The sequence below is a fragment of the Gekko japonicus genome, unplaced genomic scaffold (genome assembly GCF_001447785.1).
Source record: "Gekko japonicus isolate JY-2015 unplaced genomic scaffold, Gekko_japonicus_V1.1 scaffold1074, whole genome shotgun sequence".
NCBI lineage: Eukaryota > Metazoa > Chordata > Lepidosauria > Squamata > Gekkonidae > Gekko > Gekko japonicus.
This window is the reverse complement of record NW_015175391.1, coordinates 249,970-270,000: the sequence shown is the minus strand read 5'-3', so window position 1 is coordinate 270,000 and position 20,031 is coordinate 249,970. Positions and strand designations below refer to the sequence as shown.

The 20,031-nt window shown below is 47.3% G+C and overlaps 1 protein-coding gene across 1 annotated transcript in view; it reads right to left on the bottom strand.

Annotated features, from left to right (window-relative positions):
- ZFAND4 (zinc finger, AN1-type domain 4) overlaps window positions 1-18,986 on the bottom strand; it is a 37,990-nt gene extending 19,004 nt beyond the window's left edge. Inside the window, exon 1 of the mRNA XM_015425651.1 lies at window positions 18,890-18,986. Within this exon, the coding sequence (XP_015281137.1) occupies window positions 18,890-18,986 (97 nt within the window). The remainder of the gene's footprint in view (window positions 1-18,889) is intronic.
- Window positions 18,987-20,031: the final 1,045 nt, after the last annotated feature.

The window sequence follows — 20,031 nt, the reverse complement described above, 5'->3', positions numbered from 1 at the left end:
CCTCCTCCTCCTCCTCCTCCTCCTCCTTCTTCTTCTTCTTCTTCTTCTTCTTCTTCTTCTTCTGGCATTGCTACAAGAAATAAACTACCTTCTGCCCAGAATAAAAAAAATGAGAGGGAAAAAAGATGGTCAAACTGTACCAGAATGTAATAATTCTAATTGGTGCTACGCTACAGGATTTGGCTTGTAGCTTACCTTAAAGAGGCTCTACTTAAATATAAATCCATCACCCAGGTAGTCCAAATCCGTCTTCAAGAACTTGGCTGTGGTGCCCATGATCTCACCAGCATAAAATATCCAATGTGAACTACTGTATTCCAAATATCTCAGTGCTCAAAGGAGATTAGATCCTGGATAAAGAACAGCTGGCTCCAATTGAATGAGGGAACTCTTGTAGAAGATTAGTCTTAAATGGAAGAAACAATCATTTTCAGGAGTTGATGTTTGATCTTCATCCAGATAGAGGTCAAGAAGAGCCATTAGGGGGTGCCCTGCGACAGTCTGAAGACCGAACCAGGCTCGATGCAAAAGACCTGTGTTTATCAGGTGTTCCATAGAGTGCAGTCCTAAGAATACTTTCCTAAATGGGATTCTGTTAAATACTGGGTTCTAGATGCATTGCAGTGATGAGCTCTAGTTTATTCAATGATTTCAGCAAACTACAAGACAAGACTAGCGGGGCTAGAGCCCTGCTTATAAGCGTGCAAGACACCACACCCAACACACACCGACTCCCAGTGATAGGCTATTTACATTACACTGCTTATCTATAGGTTAGTTCCTGGATCCAGGCGAGCTATTGTTCTAGAGAAGCAAGCTCAGCCCGTTCTAGGCACAGCTAGAGGAAAGGCTTAGGCTCAATACATAGCAGATTCGGAGTAGAAGTGCATAGGACTGGTCTCATAGTTTTTTGAGGCCTAACTTGTAGGTCAGATGAAGAAGGGTTGTTTTTCGTGTCCTGCTTTTCTCTAGCTTAATGAGTCTCAAAGTGACTTACGATCTTCTTCCCCTCCCCTCCACACAACAGGTACCTCATGAGGTAGGTGGGGCTGAGAGAGTTCTGAGAGAACTGTGACTGAGCCAAGGGAGGTTTCATAGAATCATAGAGTTGGAAGGGACTTCCAGGGTCATCTAGTACAACCCCCTGCACAATGCAGGAAATTCACAAATACCTCCCCCCCACCCCCATTGACCCTTGCTCTATGCCCTGAAGAGGGCAAAAAACCCCCGCCTTCCAGAATCCCTGGCCAAACTGGTCCCCCTGGGCCTCTGATGGGCGATGGGGGGTAGAGTTGCCAGAAACAAGTTGGAAACATCCTGGAGATTTGGGGGTGGAGCCTGGGGAGGACAGGGACCCTCAGTGCGTACAATGCCATAGAGTCCACCCTCCAAAGCATCCATTTTCACCAAGAAAACTGATCTATGTCATCCAGAGATGAGCTATAATTCCAGGGGATCCCCAGGTCCCACCTGGAGGCTGGCATGCTTAACCCAAGGTCACCCAACAAGCCATGTGGAGGAAGAGACGGGAGTCAAACCTGGTTCTCCATATGAGAGAGAGTCTGCTGCTCTTAACCACTATACCACGCTGGCTCTCCTATGACGATTGGTCTGAAGACTGGGGGGAAGTGACCGAGGGAGAGGGAACTCTTTCTACCCGTGTTTCTTTCATGATCTAAAATGATTCTCCCAAACTGCACGTTATCCCCGTGGGAAAACATATGGACAGAGATACCCGGACCCGTATATGGTGCGACAAAAGCCCGTTGCCGCTTTGAAAGGGAGTTCCTCGTTTGATTCTCACTTCTCCCGCAAAGTCATGAAGTAACCTAAAGCTAGCCAGGGTTGTTTGGCATCCACTCTCCATCTGCATTATGAGGGATCGTAAGATTTATAGAGTAATGGAAGGATCCTAACCAGAAATTGACATTACACTGTGAAAGAACATCCGGGTTTGTGACAAAACGCAAGTTGGATGGAATTCACTTGGCACCTAACGGAGACACATGGTAAATTTGTGTGCGGAGGGAGTTCGGAGCCTGACGTATGTGTAACCTGGTGGTTTCAGCTCCCAGATTCTGAGGGACATCTATTTTTTTTTAAAAAAACACACACACTCAAATGATTAAATTACCAATTCTAGCGGTAATGCTGTGGGGCCTCTTAAACATGACATCAGTGTTATCTTGCTTTCACACATGCCGAACAATGGACTTTCGATCCACTTTCAGTGCACTTTGCAACTGGTTTTTACAGTGACCGATTTCACACAAGAGCTGCGCCGCAGTCGCGCCTCCCTTTGCCCCGCTTCTATTGGTCAATTTCCCACTCGAAGCCGCGCGGCCGCATTTTGACCCGCGGCTTCGTTCAATTTGACCCGCGGTTTCGTGATCCTAAAAAAACAGGATCACGAAACTGCGGGGGAAATCGGGCGAAGCCACGGGTCAAAATGCGGCCGCGCGGCTTCGAGTGGGAAATTGACCAATAGAAGCGGGGCAAAGGAAGGTGTGACCATGGCACAGCTCTTGTGTGAAATCGGTCTGTGTGAAACAGCAACAACTGATTGCAAATGATTTCTAAAGTGCAATGAAAGTGTGTTGAAAGTGCACTGTTCAGTGTGTGTGTGTGTGAAAGTGCACTGTTCAGTGTGTGTGAAAGTGCACTGTTCAGTGTGTGCGAAAGGGCTTTTTAGATCATCAGGCCGGAAGAGAGTTCTGCAGCTGAGAAGCCAATGCAGAAATGGCCCTTGCGCTGGTAGACACAGCCTGACCTCCAGAGGCCCTGATGGAACCTTGATCGCTGTCAGTCACCCTGTGCAGACTCAAAGACTCTCGTAAAGTTTCTTTCATGGAAAGATCCACAGTGGTGGCAAACGTCTACCAGTGGTTCTCTCCTCCTTGAGAGACCCCTGAAAATCTTCCTTGGAATTCCACAGTCTTAGAGTTGATCCAGTTTGAGATTAAATAATGATGGAATTAGATTAGCGGCACAGAAGGTTTAAAATCTGCAGTGCTTTGAAAAATGCCTTGGAGTACGTGGCAAAAAAGAGGACAGCATATATGGCTGCTTTTGATTAAAACAGGCCATACTCGAAACCTAAATTCCGTCCCAGAAAAGCACATCGACGGCTTGATTTGATAGATGGATCTGAAAAGAGGATACAAAATCCGTCCCTGGATTCTCTAAAGTGCTCACGCTCGAGCCAGGTTATGATCTAACGGCAGCGGGAATACAGCTAGGGCTGTTCCGGAGCCCCGTTAAAATGATTGAATGGCATTGCTATGTTTCACTGGTGGCGCCGTGGGCCAAGGTTTAGTAAATCTGCTGAAAATGAGATTCGCAGTCCCTCCCACACAGATGTAAGTCTCTCCCTAGTTACATAATGCCGGGGACACACTTTTTCAGAGTAGCATGAGCAAAGGGAAGAAGGAGGAGGAAGAGGAGGAGGAGGAAGAGAAGGAGAAGGTGGTGGTGGTGGTGGTGGATTTTTGGTGGAGCAAAGAAGATTGCATTATACCCTGCTGAAGTCCCTCCCATCCCCAAACTCCACCCTCCCCAAAATCCACCCCCCAGATCTTCTGGTATTACCCCACCTGGAGCTGGTAACCTTAATCTTCACCAGTCCTTCCTTCCATCTGCTCCTTCCTTCTGCTCAGCCCCACCTCCGGGCTGCTTCTTTCGTTTTCTTGTTGTGTTGTGATTTCATTTCAAGCATTCATTCACCACTTTTCTTTGCTACAGAGGTTAAGGCGGTCTTCAACACAGATAAGATACAAGCAATAAAATACATTAAACGCAGGGCTCTTTTTGTAGAAGAAGCCCAGCAGGAACTCATTAGCATAATAGGCCACACCCAACAGCAGGAACGCATTAGCCTATTAGGCCACACCCCTGACAGCACAGCTCATTAGCACATTAGGCCGCACCCCCCTGTTACCAGAAGTGTGGTCATCCAGCCGCACCCACTTTTTGCTGCTTATTCTGTTTACCTTGTTTGTTGTCAAAACCCAGGGCCTTTTTTTGTAGCAGGGACTCCTTTGCATGTTAGGCCACACACCCCTAATGTAGCCAATCCTAATGAGTTTCTGCTGTTGGGCGTGGCCTATTATGCTAATTAGTTCCTGCTGGGCGTGGCCAACTCGGGAGCCAGCCGGAACTCCGTTCCTGTGCGTTCCTACCGAAAAAGAGCCCTGCAAAAACATTTTAAAAAAACCCCAAATTTAACATCGCAGTTCAGGACTGCTAGTAAACTTAACCAGCTACAGCCCGAAACAAAACTGTCTTCAGCAAGCCTCCTAACGAATGAAAGTGAGGGGGTCAGGGGGGGCACCTTCCTGGGGAAACAGTTCCATCATTGTGGGGCTACCACTGAAAAGGCCCTCTCTCCTTTATCCACCAAATGACCTTCTTTGGCGGATGGGACAGTCAGGAAGGCCTCTCCCTGTCATCTTTAGACGGTTCATTATCCCACCGCCCCCCAAAAAATCTTGCAAGTATCTTTGACACCTGGTTTGCAGGAGGGGGGGGGAATCAATCAAATAAATATGTTGTCGAAGGCTTTCACAGCCGGAGTTCATTAGCTGCTGTAGATTTTCCGGGTTGTGTGGCCGTAGTCTTGGCATTGTAGGACCTGACGTTTCGCCAGTAGCTGTGACTGGCATCCTCAGAGGTATAACACAGAAAGATGGAGTACTCTCTGTGTGGAGAAGAAAAATGGCAGGCAGGTAATAAATAAATAATGGAACAGAAGACCTTCAGATATTGGAAGATGTTAAAGCAGAAAGACCCAGGAGAATGCACACTGATAGGAGAATCTCTGGTGTGGAGTGATGAACTAAATTGGGAAGCATCACTTGACATCTGCAAACTGGCTATCCTTTAGCCTTCTGAAAGTCTGGTGACCTTACAAGAGCAGGGACCTAGCTCTCTCTCTCTCTGTCTGTCTTTGTCTCTCTCTCTCTCTCTCTCTCTCTCTCTCACACACACACACACACACACACACAATAACTTTTTTGATGTAAGTGCCAATAGTCAAGGACTGATTTTGGCCATGCGAAATGACTCTAAGTGGAGAGACCAGATCTAATGTAACAACTCGAATATGCTAATGATACAAAAGCTCTGACACGCTTCCAATTATCGGCCTTTTTAACTTGACCATCTTTCCCCACGAAGATGACAGATAATAGGAGGAAGTCAGATATGTTAAAAATATACTTAGTTTTAACGGCAACGAGACACTTAACTTGTCAGCAAAGCAATTATTAATCAGTTTAATGGACTTTCACAAATCCCCACATCCCATGGGCAATTGATCGGTTTACGTTTCGTGCATACCGAGTAAGGTTGGTTTTTTTCCTTCTTACTATGGGATTTTAGATACAAGAGATTTTTTAAAAAACAACAACACCAATGTGACCATTCTGATGTACAAATGTAGGCAGTAGTCTAAGATGGTTCGTTGCAGGAGTTGGGACTTTTGCCGCTGCAGAATATTGAAAAGACCTTCTCTACCCAATCAAGAAACACAGGAATCAGGACGGTTACCAGAGCATCCCAGGTGATGGCTGAACTGTCACAAGAGGAAATCCCTGTGAAGGGGCTGCATAGCTTGCTGTTCCATTTTTAAAGAGGGTCAGGAGAAGGAAAGAAAAGAGTAGTAGCTACTCCAGATCCCTGGAGGTGGGGAAGTGAAGGCAGCCATGAGTGCCCACAGGCAACAAAATATCTTGAGTTGGACCCAAGATCTTACCCATACTCTACCACTTCACTGTGCAAACTTTGAAGCCTCAAGAACATAAGAACATCAGAAGAGCCCTGCTGGATCAGACCAGTGGTCCATCCAGTCCAGCAACCAGTCTCAGCGTTCCATGATGGCCAATCAGTTCATGTGAAGGGTCAACAACAGGGCACATAAGAACATCTAGTCCAGCATCCTGTCTCACACAGTGGCCAATCAGTTTCTCTGTATGGCTAGCAACAGGGCACAGAGGCCGAGACCTTCCCCTGATAAGAACATCAGAAGAGCCCTGCTGGATCAGACCAGTGGTCCATCCAGTCCAGCATCCTGTCTCACATGATGGCCAATCAGTTCATGTGAAGGGCCAACAACAGGGCACAGGGGCCGAGGCCTTCCTCTCATAAGAACATCTAGTCCAGCATCCTGTCTCACACAGTGGCCAATCAGTTCCTCTGTATCGCCAGCAACAGGGCACAGAGGCCGAGGCCCTCCCCTGATAAGACCATAAGAAGAGCCCTGCTGGATCAGACCAGTGATCCATCTAGTCCAGCATCCTGTCTCACACAGTGGCCAACCGGTTCCTCTGGAGGGCCAACAACAGGGCATACAGGCCAAGGCCTTCTGGCACTGGGATTCAGAGGTTTAGTGCCTTTGAATGTGGAGGCTCCCCTCAGTCACCATGGCTAGTAGTCATTGATAGACTTGTCCTTCCTTCAACCTAATGCGACACCCTCTCTTTAGCTGGAGGAAGAACCACTGAAGTTGGAGATTAGGCTGTTTAAACTGAAGGAAGTCCAATCAGAAGACGAGGCTTGAGTAGCCAAGTGTAAGTGACTGATGCATCTTAGTATTTTCCTGTATTTCCATGATGTTTTGTGCTTTCATGCCAATAAAGGTTTGGTGTTTGTTTGTGAAGGAAGTCTACTTGGACATAATTTAAGGACTGCCTTCTCCCATATGAACCCTGCCTGTTTACTACGATTATCTTCAGAGGCCCTGCTTTGGTTGCACCCACTCTTTGAGTCTAGATTGGTGGTGATCTGAGAAAGGGCTTTCTTGGCAGTGGCACCAAAACGTTGGCACTTTCTCCCCAGGTAGATTCATCTGTCTCCCTCTGTGTCTTCCTCCAATGGCAGAAGACTTTCTTGTTTCATTTGGCATACCCCGGACAACAATTATTGGCCTCCTCCCTGGTTCTGCTGTTGTAAGTTCATCTTTTTATTGAACTATTTTATAATTTTAAATATTGTTTTTATTTGTTTCAATGTTTTCACGTTTACCACCTTGAGGACCCTGATCAGGTGGAAACACAGCATAAAATGTTAGAAAGGAAGGAAGGAAATAAGGAAATACGAATGGAAGATGGATGGATGGATGGGTTTGTAACTGACCATCAGCAACATACAGAGATAAAGGTTCAAAGAAAATATAAAGACAAGATATAAACCTATGGTAGGATGTGTCTGTCCAATAATTTGCCATTATTCAGTAGATAAAAATTTGTTTATTACTTCATTTATAACCCACCTTTCTCACTGATGCTTAAAGTAGATTGCAGTACATATAGCTTTACAAAATCCAAGCATCAGCAAACTGATGACCACCTATTGCAAAACCATAAAGATGCATAGAGATTACCAGGATGGCTGATAAGACTGAGCCTTGTGGAATCCCACAGGTCAAGTCCCACACCGATGACTTCTAATGTCCTGGCCCCACTGGTGGACCTCCTGATGGCACCTGGTATTTTTGGCCACTGTGTGACAGAGTGTTGGACTGGATGGGCCTTTGGCCTGATCCAACATTGGTGTCTCTTATGTTCTTATGACAATGGGTCTCTGACAGCAACTCTCTGAGTCTTGTCCACGAAGAATGACTTAAATGCAGGGGTCATTTCCTGCGGGAGCGCACAGAAGCGGAGCTCCGGCAGTAAGGAGCCGAGGGGGCGGGCACATGCAACAAGCCCCGCCCCCTGCTCCCAGCAGCCCTCAGTCAGGCCATGAGGAGCAAGAAGCAGCCAGGTAAGTTGCAGAGCCCCCCTCCCCGGCCCGCCTGCAGGTACAAGCTCTCCCTCCTCTGCGAGGGCAGATCTGCGTGTTCTCCCCCCCAACAGCTAGCAATCCAAAACAGTCCAGTGGAGCCTGAGCTGTGGGTGTTGCCTTCTGACACACTTCACTTTTGCCGAATTCGCACTCTGCCTGCCTAAGAAGGGAGGCAAGTCACGCTTGGGGAAGGGGTCTTTTTTTCTACGAAATGACCCCTGCTTAAACGAATCGACAGAGCTCCGTTTATACATCATACCGAGGGGAGTGGTTACTACTTCCTCTTTGGTTAATCTCATGCAGTTCCCGCACATATGAAGTTGCTTTTTCCTGCGACGGACTGTTGGTCTATCAAAACATTGGACCTGGCTGTGGCCCAGTGGAAGAGCATCTGCTTGGCATGGAGAAGGCCCCCGGTTCAATCCCTGGCATCTCCAGGTAGAGAATGGGCAGTAGGTGTCCAAAAGACTTCTGCCTAAGACCCTGGAGAGTTGCTGCCAGTCTAAGTCGACAGTACTGATGAAAAGTATGCAGACGGAGAGTGATTTTCAGCTAAGCATACCTTTATTTAGTTCAGAACAAAGACAACTGACCGGCTCGCAGGCCGGTTTATATTCATTCAGAAAACCCGCCACCAAGCTCACCCAAACACCCCCCCCTACTCCTGATAGGCTATTTACAGTAACCGAGAGACCCATTGGCCTCCCGGCTGGGGACCTAGCCCTTTCATTGGGCCGGCTAGGATCCTACGGACCCATTGTCTTTAGAATCGAAGCTAGCAAGGAATTGTGCCTGGTCAGCCCGGGCAAGTCCGGGCATGTCAGGCTGAATACATTACAACTGACCTAAGTGGACCAAGGGTTTGAGTCAGTATAGAGATGATGCTCATTCATAGGGAAAGCCTGTCATGGGGGCAGGAGGTATGGGTGAGGAGAGGCCCCCAGGTTGAGGAGCATCAGCATCCGATGTGACTGATCAGCTGGCATTTCCTCAAAATACCGATAACAACCAGCACTGTTGGGAAAAAAAAAATCTTTGAAGGACGTTCATTAAAACCAACATTAAATCAAAACAGCTTTATCTAATTGCTTCTTTTGTATATGTCAGAGAGCTCATGGGATAGATACCTAGCTAAACAATAAGGGAATCAATAATCACCAAGATGTCAGCACTACATCCAATAATTGATTCATCCCAACAGATGCTTTTGTCAATGTTAAAGTTCACCTCATCTCCTTATAGTGGGTTTCTTCAGGATATATAGAGAGCTCTTGCATGATCTTCCATTACGGGTAAGAATAGTCATAAGAACGGATATTTTCCATCACATTGTCAGTCTCAGCAGTCAAGATGGAGGTCCATTTGACCACTTCAACCAATCGCAAACCAACGTACTTTCAACGAGTTTTGCTTTTAAAATCCAGGTTTTCTGAATTATTTGCAAAACTGGTCTCTCGATGAGTTTGCATCTTCCATTATTGTGAAATACACCTCTCGATAGGATTGACCAACAAAGACGTCCTACTATTGTAGGAAAGACATCCTAAAGCACCCCTCTGGTGGACAGCCCAATCAGTTTTGCATACCAATTTTGTACAGAATTAAAGTGATGCCTCATGGTCCACAAGAGCACATCAATACATGCTGTCGGTTCAGCGCTGAACAGGAAGCGAGACAATCTGAATAAAGTCAAGTCCAAACATCTACTCTATGAAATAAGGCTCTGAAGACAATTGCTGCAGCATCTTGCTATAGCAACTTCCCCCCTACCAACCTTGTGGCTTTTATTCATTTGTTGTTGTTCAGTCGCACAGTCGAGTCCGACTCTTCGCGACCCCATGGACTAGATCCCGCCAGGCCCTCCTGTCTTCCGCTGTCCTCTGAAGTTTGCTCAGTTTCATGTTCATTGCATCGATGACACTGTCCAACCATCTCATCCTTTGCCGTCCCCGTCTTCTTTGACCTTCAATCTTTCCCAGCATCAGGGTCTTCTCCAGTGAGTGCTCCCTTCTCATTTGGTGGCCAAAGTATTTGAGCTTCAGTTTCATTATCTGGCCTTCCAGGGAACAGTCAGGGTTGATTTCTTTGAGGATTGACTGATTTGATCTTCTTGCAGTCCAAGGGACTCTCAAGAGTCTTCTCCAGCACCATAGTTCAAAAGAATCTATTCTTCGGCGCTCGGCCTTCCTTATAGTCCATATGTGCATCCTATCTGGAAGGGTTTGGGATTGGACACAAATTCTACCATCCACCCATCTTTCAAGACAAGAATTGCTGCATGGACACATTTATTTTGTGTAGTTTGCAAAACACAAGTCTCTGTCATTTGAAGGTTTGTTTACGATTGTCTGGGAACATAATCCTCACCCAAAACACAGAGATTTTAAAACCTGTAATGTCATCTTCAAGCCGCGCTCGAGGTACAGGGACAGCATTATCCGTGTTCACGAGAAATTCATTCCAAGTACTACAAATGAGTCCTTTAGTAATACCCAGGAGTCATAATGTCTGTGACATAACGAACCCTCCTAAATTACAGCCTACACTAATTAGATCGGCTATTGCTACATTCCGATCCCTGAAACAATTTGCTTAAAGTGGTAGTTACCTTTAATGAAAAGACACATAACCGAAAATGTCAGCAACCTTTTCGATTTGTGCATGACTTATTGTGGGGACTCTGCTGTGCGGGGTTTCCAGCACGATTGCCTCGTTGCATCCAATCGGGGGACGATCTTCTCATAAAAGACCTGCTCTATGAGATATACTGAGTGTGCTATTCCCACAGGGGGGGCCGTTTGGTTCCACCTGCTCCCCCTCTTTTTACTATAGCTAAGTGTTTCCTAAGGTTTAAGCGCCGCCTCCTCTTCCACGCAGTTTTTCAAAGAATCTTCCTTTATGCTGCTCTTCTCTCTCCCTCCCCCAGTCTTTCTGGAGTCTTCCATTCTCTTTCTGTAGAACATTATGGATCTGTTATTGATGTCGCTTGGTTGTGCTTGGGAATCAGTCACTGGCGTTGCCAATTGCAATGGACAGCTGGTCGTTGAATTGGAAAAAAATCACGGCCCAGTTGCTGAGGATCGGCCCAGACGGGTATTGATAGGATGCAGGCTTTGGCTAATAATGAACTAAAGGTCGTGAGTGAGGCACTAAATGGCACTGTAAAGGTAAAGGTAAAGGTTTCCCTTGCTCGAAAGCCAGTCGAATCCAACTCTAGGGGGCGGTGCTCATCTCCGTTTCCAAGCTGAAGAGCCAGCGCTGTCCGAAGACATTTCCGTGGTCATGTGGCCGGCATGACTAAACGCCGAGGCACACGGAATGCTGTTACCTTCCCGCTGAAGCAGTACCTATTTATCTACTTGCAATTTCTTGCTTTCAAACTGCTAGGTTGGCAGGAGCTGGGGAGCTCACTCTGTCACACGGCACTCGGGGTCTCGAACTGCCGAACTACAGACTTTCCAGTCTGCAGCCCAGTGTCTTAACCTCTGAGCCACCGCGGCACTTTACACAGGGCCACAATGTGACCCCCTTCCTTATGTTGCATGTCCATTTGCAGCCTGTGAAGATGACTCCCGTTTTTCAATGGTTTTGTAAAAAGCCACAAAGCGTTTGCCCCACAGGGGAGGATACATTGAAGAAGAGTGCCATGCACACGAAAGCTTATACCGTGAATAAAACTTTGTTGGTCTTAAAGGTGCCGCCAGTCTCTAAATCTGTCCTACTGCTTCAGACCAACATAGCTGACCAACTGGATCTATCTTAATAGATCAGTTCGATTGGGGTCCAGTTACACCTTAGGGACGCACAAGATTTTCAGGGTAGAAGCTTTCAAGAGCCAAAGCTCCCTTCGTCAGACACCAGTAGGGCTCATCAACATGGCTACCCTATGAAACTATCTAAATAGATCAGATCCTTTATATTCATGAAAGCCTTTACCAAACCTGCTCCTGTATCTGCTTGACCATTGAACTCAATGAGACTTAGGTAAAGGTTTCCCTTGCTCGAAAGCCAGCTGAATCCAACTCTAGGGTGTGGTGCTCATTTCCGTTTCCAAGCTGAAGAGCCAGCGCTGTCCGAAGACGTTTCTGTGGTCAGGTGGCTGGCATGACTAGACGCCAAGACACATGGAATGCTGTTACCTTCCTACCAAAGTGGTACCTATTTATCTACTTGCAATTTCTTGCTTTCGAACTGCTAGGTTGGCAGAACCTGGGACCAGAGACAGGAGCTCACTCTGTCATGCGGCACTCGGGTCTCAAACTGCTGAACTACTGACCTTCCGGTCTGCCAAGACACATGGAATGCTGTTACCTTCCTACCAAAGTGGTACCTATTTATCTACTTGCAGTGTCTTGCTTTCGAACTGCTAGGTTGGCAGAAGCTGGGACCAGAGACAGGAGCTCACTCTGTCATGCGGCACTCGGGTCTCAAACTGCTGAACTACTGACCTTCCGGTCTGCAGTTCAGCGTCTTAACCACTGAGCCACACAAGATACCAGCCTAAATCAGTCAATGTTGGCAGAGTTTAAATATGCAAAAGAAGTGGAGCACTGTCTGTTCAGAGAAAAATATGTAGGTTTATTAAAGAAGAACAAACTGTTATAGAACATAGAAGAGAGAGAGAGAACCTTAACTGTCTCGCCTAACTGCTGAAGGGGGCACAACAACAACAGAAGCTCTGCAGGAGCAGGAAGTCTCCAGAAGAGCCAATCAGGAGACAGCAAGGACATCATTTGAAATTGTGGGCAGTCCCTAATCTAGCTATGCTAACTACCAGCCCTTCAGCTGTCCCCCTGTAGAATAATCTTCAAATCTTCTTCATAAGGCTGCACTATAGACCTTGCATATTCCAACAGTCAATTTACTGATTATTTTGCGCTGCTTTGTCACATCCTAATCCAGTGCTAGTTTTGATCTGAAAAGTTGTTTACACGTGACTGACTGATCCCAAACGTGGTGCGCAAATGTCCATCTTACTGAAAGCAACGGAATTACAATAGATGGTACAACGGGTGATCTATAAGCTCAGGAGTGTATCCGTTTTAACCCCCCCCCCCCCCGCCTGCGCGGCTGCTTATCCGACCACTCATAATGTTTGGAATTCTTCTTTTTTTTAACGATTTTATTAAAAGATAAGTCAAGTATACATAAACAAGATTACTATTTAAACATTCTTCTTATCTTGGTGGTTCTTTTGTTGTTGTTGTTGTTGTTGTTGGAGGATCCTAGTTCATGTGGTGTAGTGTTGGATGAGGACCAGGAGAATGCAGGTTCAGATCTTCAACACGTAGTTTGCTACACAACCTCAGGCCGCTCACTTCCTTTGAGCCTAACCTCCCTCACAGCATTGGCGTGAGGATAAAATATAGGAATGCCAAAACCATGTAGCGCCATTCTGACCTACAAATGGATGAATCCAGAGATTGGGACCTAGCTTGTTGTAACTGGTTTTTATTCTGATGGGGGATTTTTTAGAACAAACAAAAAGAGTTGTTTTTTTTAAATGTGCGGGATTGAGGGCTTGCTGCCGAAAAAGCAGCCAAGAAACTCTAGAAATAAAACACACAAGCAAATAAGTAACTAAATCCAACGGGTCTCCTTTCCCTCTTTTTCGCCCCTTCTTGTAAACCCGAAAACTAAAGAGAGGGCTTATACCGTGGAGTTCCCCTTTCAGAACGAGAAGAAGTAAATAGCCGGAGTCTGCCGCAGTTTCTGATTAAATCTTCTTTGAAGTAATGATAGCTATAATTTAAAGCAACAGTTACAATATTTTCATCTCCCCCCCTTCGTGCCATGACAGCCTTATATGCCGTTTAATGAAAATAACTATAGCTCTTCTTAAACATACTAGGGGGACCTTTTAAGGCTCTGCCTGTAATTGCCATCATATGTAGCTAATATTACAAACATAACCGGCTAATGACATGGTTACTGAACATAATTTCTTGACAGAAGAAAGGTAAATTGAGAGAGATGTATTTGAGGGCTTCTCCCCCCCCCCCAATACTGTTTGCTTAAACAAACCTTTGGAAAATACATTGTTTCTCCTGAAATACTTCTCTCTTATATATACGTTTCTCCAGCAAAAGTGAATGGCAGAGAAGAGAAGAAGAAGAAGAGATTGGATTTATACCCCACCCTTCACTCAGAGTCTCAGAGCAGCTTACAAACTCCTTTCCCTTCCCCTCCCCACAACAGACACCCTGTGAGGTAGGTGTGGCTGAGAGAACTCTTTCCAGAACTGTCATTGAGAGAACAGCTCTGACAGAACTATGGCTTGCCGAAGGTCATCCAGCAGCTGCAAGTGGAGGAGTGGGGAATCTCTCCCCATATGTACCCCGGAGAGCTTTATGGTCTGCCGAGCAACATCTCCTGGCTGTCCCTGGCCCAAAGGATGATCACTTAATTGTATCAGGCAGCCGGGTGTGGAAAGCTGGGTGACTCCCGTATTCTAGGGGTGCCTGGAATACTCCTTGACTCTCCAAACTGAGCATGATTAGGTTAACCGATGATATGGGCATTCTCTGGGGATGCCTGCCATTTTGAAACGGTGAGTTCCCAGCTGGGAACACCTTTAAACGGCAGGATGAGGGCCCAGTTTTGGTAGAAACCAACACAGCACAGGGGGAGGAGGGAGTCCTTCCTTCCTCCCTGCCATTTTTCCCCCCAACCCGCAGCTGTACTGGGGGAGGTCTTTGCCCATATGCCCCTTCGGCGCCATTCTGGGCTGGAAAAAAGGAGCGGGGGAAGGCAAAAGTCTCTCCTTTCCCTGCCGCACCGTGGTGCCAACCAGAATCAGATCCCCACAGTGCAGTTTAAAGGCGTTCCTGCCTGGGAACTCACTGCTTCAGAAGGGTGGACATAGCTGGGGATGCTCGTATCATCTAGGTTGGCCCTGAGTGTTCTGAAATATTGTGTACATTCTCACACTGCCACTTAGAAGCACTAGTCCCAGCCAGAACGTTATGAGCTTACCCCAGTATGAGGAATGCTGTCGACAGTGCATGCACAAAAGCGGCGCATGCACGTGAAATGCAGCTGACTTGAAACATGATCTTGGGACGCATGTAGCTGTGAACACGTGCCCACAGTGGCTTCCTGGCCAGTGGCCACTTCCAACGCCATCAGCTGAGCATGCTCAATATGCTCAAAATACTACAATCACAGGGGGTATTTGCCTTGAGAGGAAAGGGTCGTTTTGAGCAAGGCTAGCTTTGATGTTCAGATGCTGTCTTTGCAGAAGTCAGATCCTCATTTGCAAAAACTGTCATGGCTGGATCGGACCGAGTCCCATCATGGACCTGAAAACCGTCACCGTTGTACCAAATGAGTGTACAGATTGCTAGGAAAAGAAGCTGCAGAGCTTCTCCATGCGCAATATCTGATTTAAGAAATCCACAGTAAAATTTTCAAATTCAAATACCTTTTATTGGCATACAATATTAGAAGCATTTCCCAAGAATACAATCCAAAAGAAATTATAAAATAGATAGTCATGGCTATGTCAGGCCTAACTCAAGTTGTCACAAGCTAGATTTGACCATACAAAAGATGCCTGAATCATAAAATAAATTGGCATTCTAAACTTTTAAACAAGTTTTTAGACTTATAAATTAAGAATCATTAATATGATCAGGGTCACTCTTCCGTTTTAAAAAAAACATGGAGAAACTTAGCGGTCAGTTCAATGATCTCCGGATCTCGTGAAGCAAGGAGAAATTGTACCTTGATTCTATCCAATTGGCCTGCTACCAACCTAAGGGGGGAAATCCACAGTAGTGACTAAGAAAGCAACCCTCAGGTGGTCTACTCAGAATACCGCTTAGAAGAAGAAGAGAAGAAGAGATTGGATTAATACTCTGCCCTTCACTTGGAGTCTCAGAGCAGTTTACAGACTCCTTTCCCTTTCCCTCCCCACAACAGACACCCTGTGAGGTAGGTGGGGCTGAGAGAGCTCTTTTGAGAACTGCTCGTTCAAGGACAGCTCTGACGGAACTGTGGCTTGCCCAAGGTCATCCAGCAGCTGCAAGTGGAGGAGTGGGGAATCAAACCTGGTTCTCCCAGATTAGAGTCCACGCACTTAACCACTACACCACACTGGCTCCCAAGAAAGGGTTTTTAGGATTGCAATGTAAAGGCCCTGGAGTCCAATCCCAAGCCTATAGAATATGGCAGTTCTGAAACCCATCTGGCTTTCCTTTTCCAATCTCAACCGACGGTCCAGAATCCCTCTTTAGGTCAAGAATTCCCCCCCCCTTTTTTAAAAGAATATTTCCCAATCCATCTGGATGTAAATACAGCCTCTCCTTTTTTTTAGAGTGTGCCAAGCGAGCTACCTCCTCCCGAATCGAGCCTTTAAAAATCTGCTTAATTAAACAGAAACATATAGTAATTAAAAACCAAAGGCCTCGGGGGTTGCAGCTTGTGGGAAGACCTATTTCTTGCCGATCAATTTCCATATCATTTAGACCATGGAAGAGCAGAATGAGGCTCACCCATCTCATTTGCGTGAGGCTGTTCTTCACCCTCCCAGATTCCCTTAAATAGGTCTTTGCTTCCATGGCAGGGGCAAGAGAAAAGCCGAAACCTCCGAAGGCAAACAAACAGAATAATCTGCTGCGCTGTACAAATCACACGAGAGACTCCTGTCTTCTTATACAGTTCTACTTACAACCAAAATTAATACACATAACAAATAGTTTTGCCACCATGCATAAATGACAACTGCACCAGTTGAATAGTGACCTAATCGTCCTTGAAAGTACAAGTCTCTCTTCAGGTTGATGCGGTCACGACTCATCGTGCAGAGAAGAGTTTCCAAAAGAAAGAACATAAGAACGTAAGAGAAGCCAATGTTGGGTCAGGCCAATGGCCCATCTAGTCCAACACTCTGCCACACAGTGGCCAAAAACACCAGGTGCCATCAGGAGGTCCAGCAGTGGGGCCAGGACACTAGAAACCCTCCCACTGTTGCCACCCCCACCCAGCACCAAGGATACATTGCCATCACTTGCCCCAGCCTAAGAGTCCCTATCTATACCTTGTGGCTAATAGCCACTGATGGACCTCTGCTCCATATACTTATCTAATTCCCTCTTGAAGCTGTCCATGCTTGTAGCCGCCACCACCTCCTGTGGCTGTGAATTCCATGTGTTAATCACTCTTTGGGTGAAGAAGGACTTCCTTTTATCCCTTCTAACCCGACTGCTCAGCAATTTCATGGAGTGCCCACGAGTTCTTGTATTGTGAGAAAGGGAGAAAAGTACCTCTTTCTCTACCTGCTCTTTCCCATGCATAATCTTATAAACCTCGATCATGTCACCCCTCAGCCGTCGTTTCTCCAGGCTAAAGAGCCCCAAGCATTTTAACCTTTCTTCATAGGGAAGGTGTTCTAACCCTTTTATCATTCTAGTTGCCCTTTTCTGCACTTTTTCCAATGCTATAATATCCTTTTTGAGGTGTGGTGACCAGAACTGTACACAGTACTTCAAATGAGGTCGCACCATTGTTTTATAGACGGCATGAGCTCAAGACTAGCTGTGCTGCGAACCAACAGAGTGGCTAGCCAACATAGGCTGGTGATCAGAGCCTGATTCGTAGCTACTTGGAACATATTTGTAGACTTTGTAAGTCACTTTGAATCTTGCCAGAGCTGGGTTGAGCTCCATCACTAAAGAAAAGCAGCCTGATGAAGCCCTAAGAAACAGCAAAGCAACCAAGGTCTGCCATCACCGCTCCTTTGGTTTGCACTACAGCCAGGGCTCTTTTTGTAGAAAAAGCCCAGCAGGAACTCATTAGCATAATAGGCCACACCCAACCGCATAAACCCATTAGCCTGTTAGGCCACACCCCTGACAGCACAGCTCATTAGCACATTAGGCCGCACCCCCATGTTACCAGAAGTGTGGTCATCCAGCCACACCCACCTTTTGCTTGTTATTCTGTTTACCTTGTTTGTTGTCAAACCAGGGCTCTTTTTGTAGCAGGAACTCCTTTGCATGTTAGGCCACACACCCCTAATGTAGCCAATCCTAATGAGTTCCTGCTGGGCATGGCCAACTTGGGAGCCAGCCGGAACTCCGTTCCTGTGCATTCTTGCCCAAAAATAGCCCTGACGACAACTAGTCCTGAGTTCATGTCATCTGTTGCATGCTTTCTTCTGGAAACTCTTCTCTGCACCATGAGCTGGTGACTGCATCAACCTGAAGAGAGACTTGTACTTTCAAGGACTATTAGGTCACCATTCAACTGGTGCAGTTGTCATTTATGCATGGTGGCAAAACTATTATGTGTATTAATTTTGGTTGTAAGTAGAACTGTATAAGAAGACCATAGTCCCAAGTGTGATTTGTACAGGGTGACAGATTATTCTGTTTATTTGTTTCTATAACTGCGTTCTCTGTATTTCCATTTTTGTGTGTTTGAATACCTCCGAAGAAGCTGGGGTTGGGGAGAGATTTTTACACTGTTGCAGCTCTTTTTAAGGGTCCACATATACTCGGTCATCAATCCTTACAACTCTGTATGAGAGGTTGTCAGGGTTGTAGCCAGAAAAGTTTGGGTGGTGGGGCATTGAGAAATCTTGGGGGGGCAAGGGGGGGAGAGATCCCATCAGCAGGCAGGCAAGTGAAGATGAGAAGGGCCTTTCATTACCTGCCAGCCACACTCATTCGCCTTGGCCATTACAGGAGAAGGGGAGCAGCAGAGAGTGCATACTCGCCAGGTATTAATTGCACCGGCCGGCTCTCCTTCTCTTGTAGCGGCCAAAGCAAATGAATGTGGCTGGCAGGTGAGGGCAGGCGAAGCGGGAGTAATGGGGCATGGGGCACGAGTGGGGGGCACTGCCCCTAAATTCCCCACTGTGGCTATGGGCCTGGAGGTTGTCACCAGCAAGAGAGAATGAAAAGAAGCCAGAAAGATTTCCATCATGCCTGATGGTCATCAACAAGAGAGAAGGGGAAGCAACCAGGCAGTCCTCCATCATGCCTGGTTGTCGCCAGCAAGAGGGAAGGGGAAGCAGCCAGGGAGTCCTCCATCATGCCTGGTGGTCGCCAGCAAGAGAGAAGGGTAAGCAGCCAGGCAGGTCTCCATCATGCCTGGTCGTCACCAGCAAGAGGGAAGGGGAAGCAGACAGGGAGTCCTCCGTCATGCCTGGTGGTCACCAGCAAGAGAGAAGGGGGAACAGCCAGGGAGTCCTCCGTCATGCCTGGTGGTCGCCAGCAAGAGAGAAGGGGAGGCAGCCAGGGAGTCCGCCATCATGCCTGGTGGTCGCCAGCAAGAGAGAAGGGGAGGCAGCCAGGGAGTCCGCCATCATGCCTGGTGGTCGCCAGCAAGAGAGAAGGGGAGGCAGCCAGGGAGTCCGCCATCATGCCTGGTGGTCGCCAGCAAGAGAGAAGGGGAGGCAGCCAGGGAGTCCGCCATCATGCCTGGTGGTCGCCAGCAAGAGAGAAGGGGAGGCAGCCAGGGAGTCCGCCATCATGCCTGGTGGTCGCCAGCAAGAGAGAAGGGGAGGCAGCCAGGGAGTCCGCCATCATGCCTGGTGGTCGCCAGCAAGAGAGAAGGGGAGGCAGCCAGGGAGTCCGCCATCATGCCTGGTGGTTGCCAGCAAGAGAGAAGGGGAGGCAGCCAGGGAGTCCGCCATCATGCCTGGTGGTCACCAGCAAGAGGGAAGGGGAAGCAGCCAGGGAGTCCTCCATCATGCCTGGAGGTCACCAGCGAGAGAGAAGGGGAAGCAGCCAGCGAGTCCTCCATCATGCCTGGTGGTCACCAGCAAGAGGGAAGGGGAAGCAGCCAGGGAGTCCTCCATCATGCCTGGTGGTTGCCAGCAAGAGAGAAGGGGAAGCAGCCAGCGAGTCCTCCATCATGCCTGGTGGTCACCAGCAAGAGGGAAGGGGAAGCAGCCAGGGAGTCCTCCATCATGCCTGGACCCAGCTTCAGTTGAGAACTTGCTCGTTCAGGCTTCAAAAACCACCATTGCTGAGGGCGGGGGGGGGAGAGAGGCAGTAACTAGTTATTGTGCCTGGAACCAGGTCCTTCCAGCCACTGCTGCCTTTTGTTAAAAAGAGGAGGCAGCAGCTAGGCATCTTTAATTGTTCAGGGACTGATTTCACTAAAATCATTTTTCAATTCATTCTTTAACTGCTGTAACTCAAAGGTCTACAGCCAGTGACTCCAGAGACAATTGTGGCTCAGCACAAAACCAAACGGGGCTCTTTAAAAATAACAATGGTCCCGGTCACATGTGCCGGA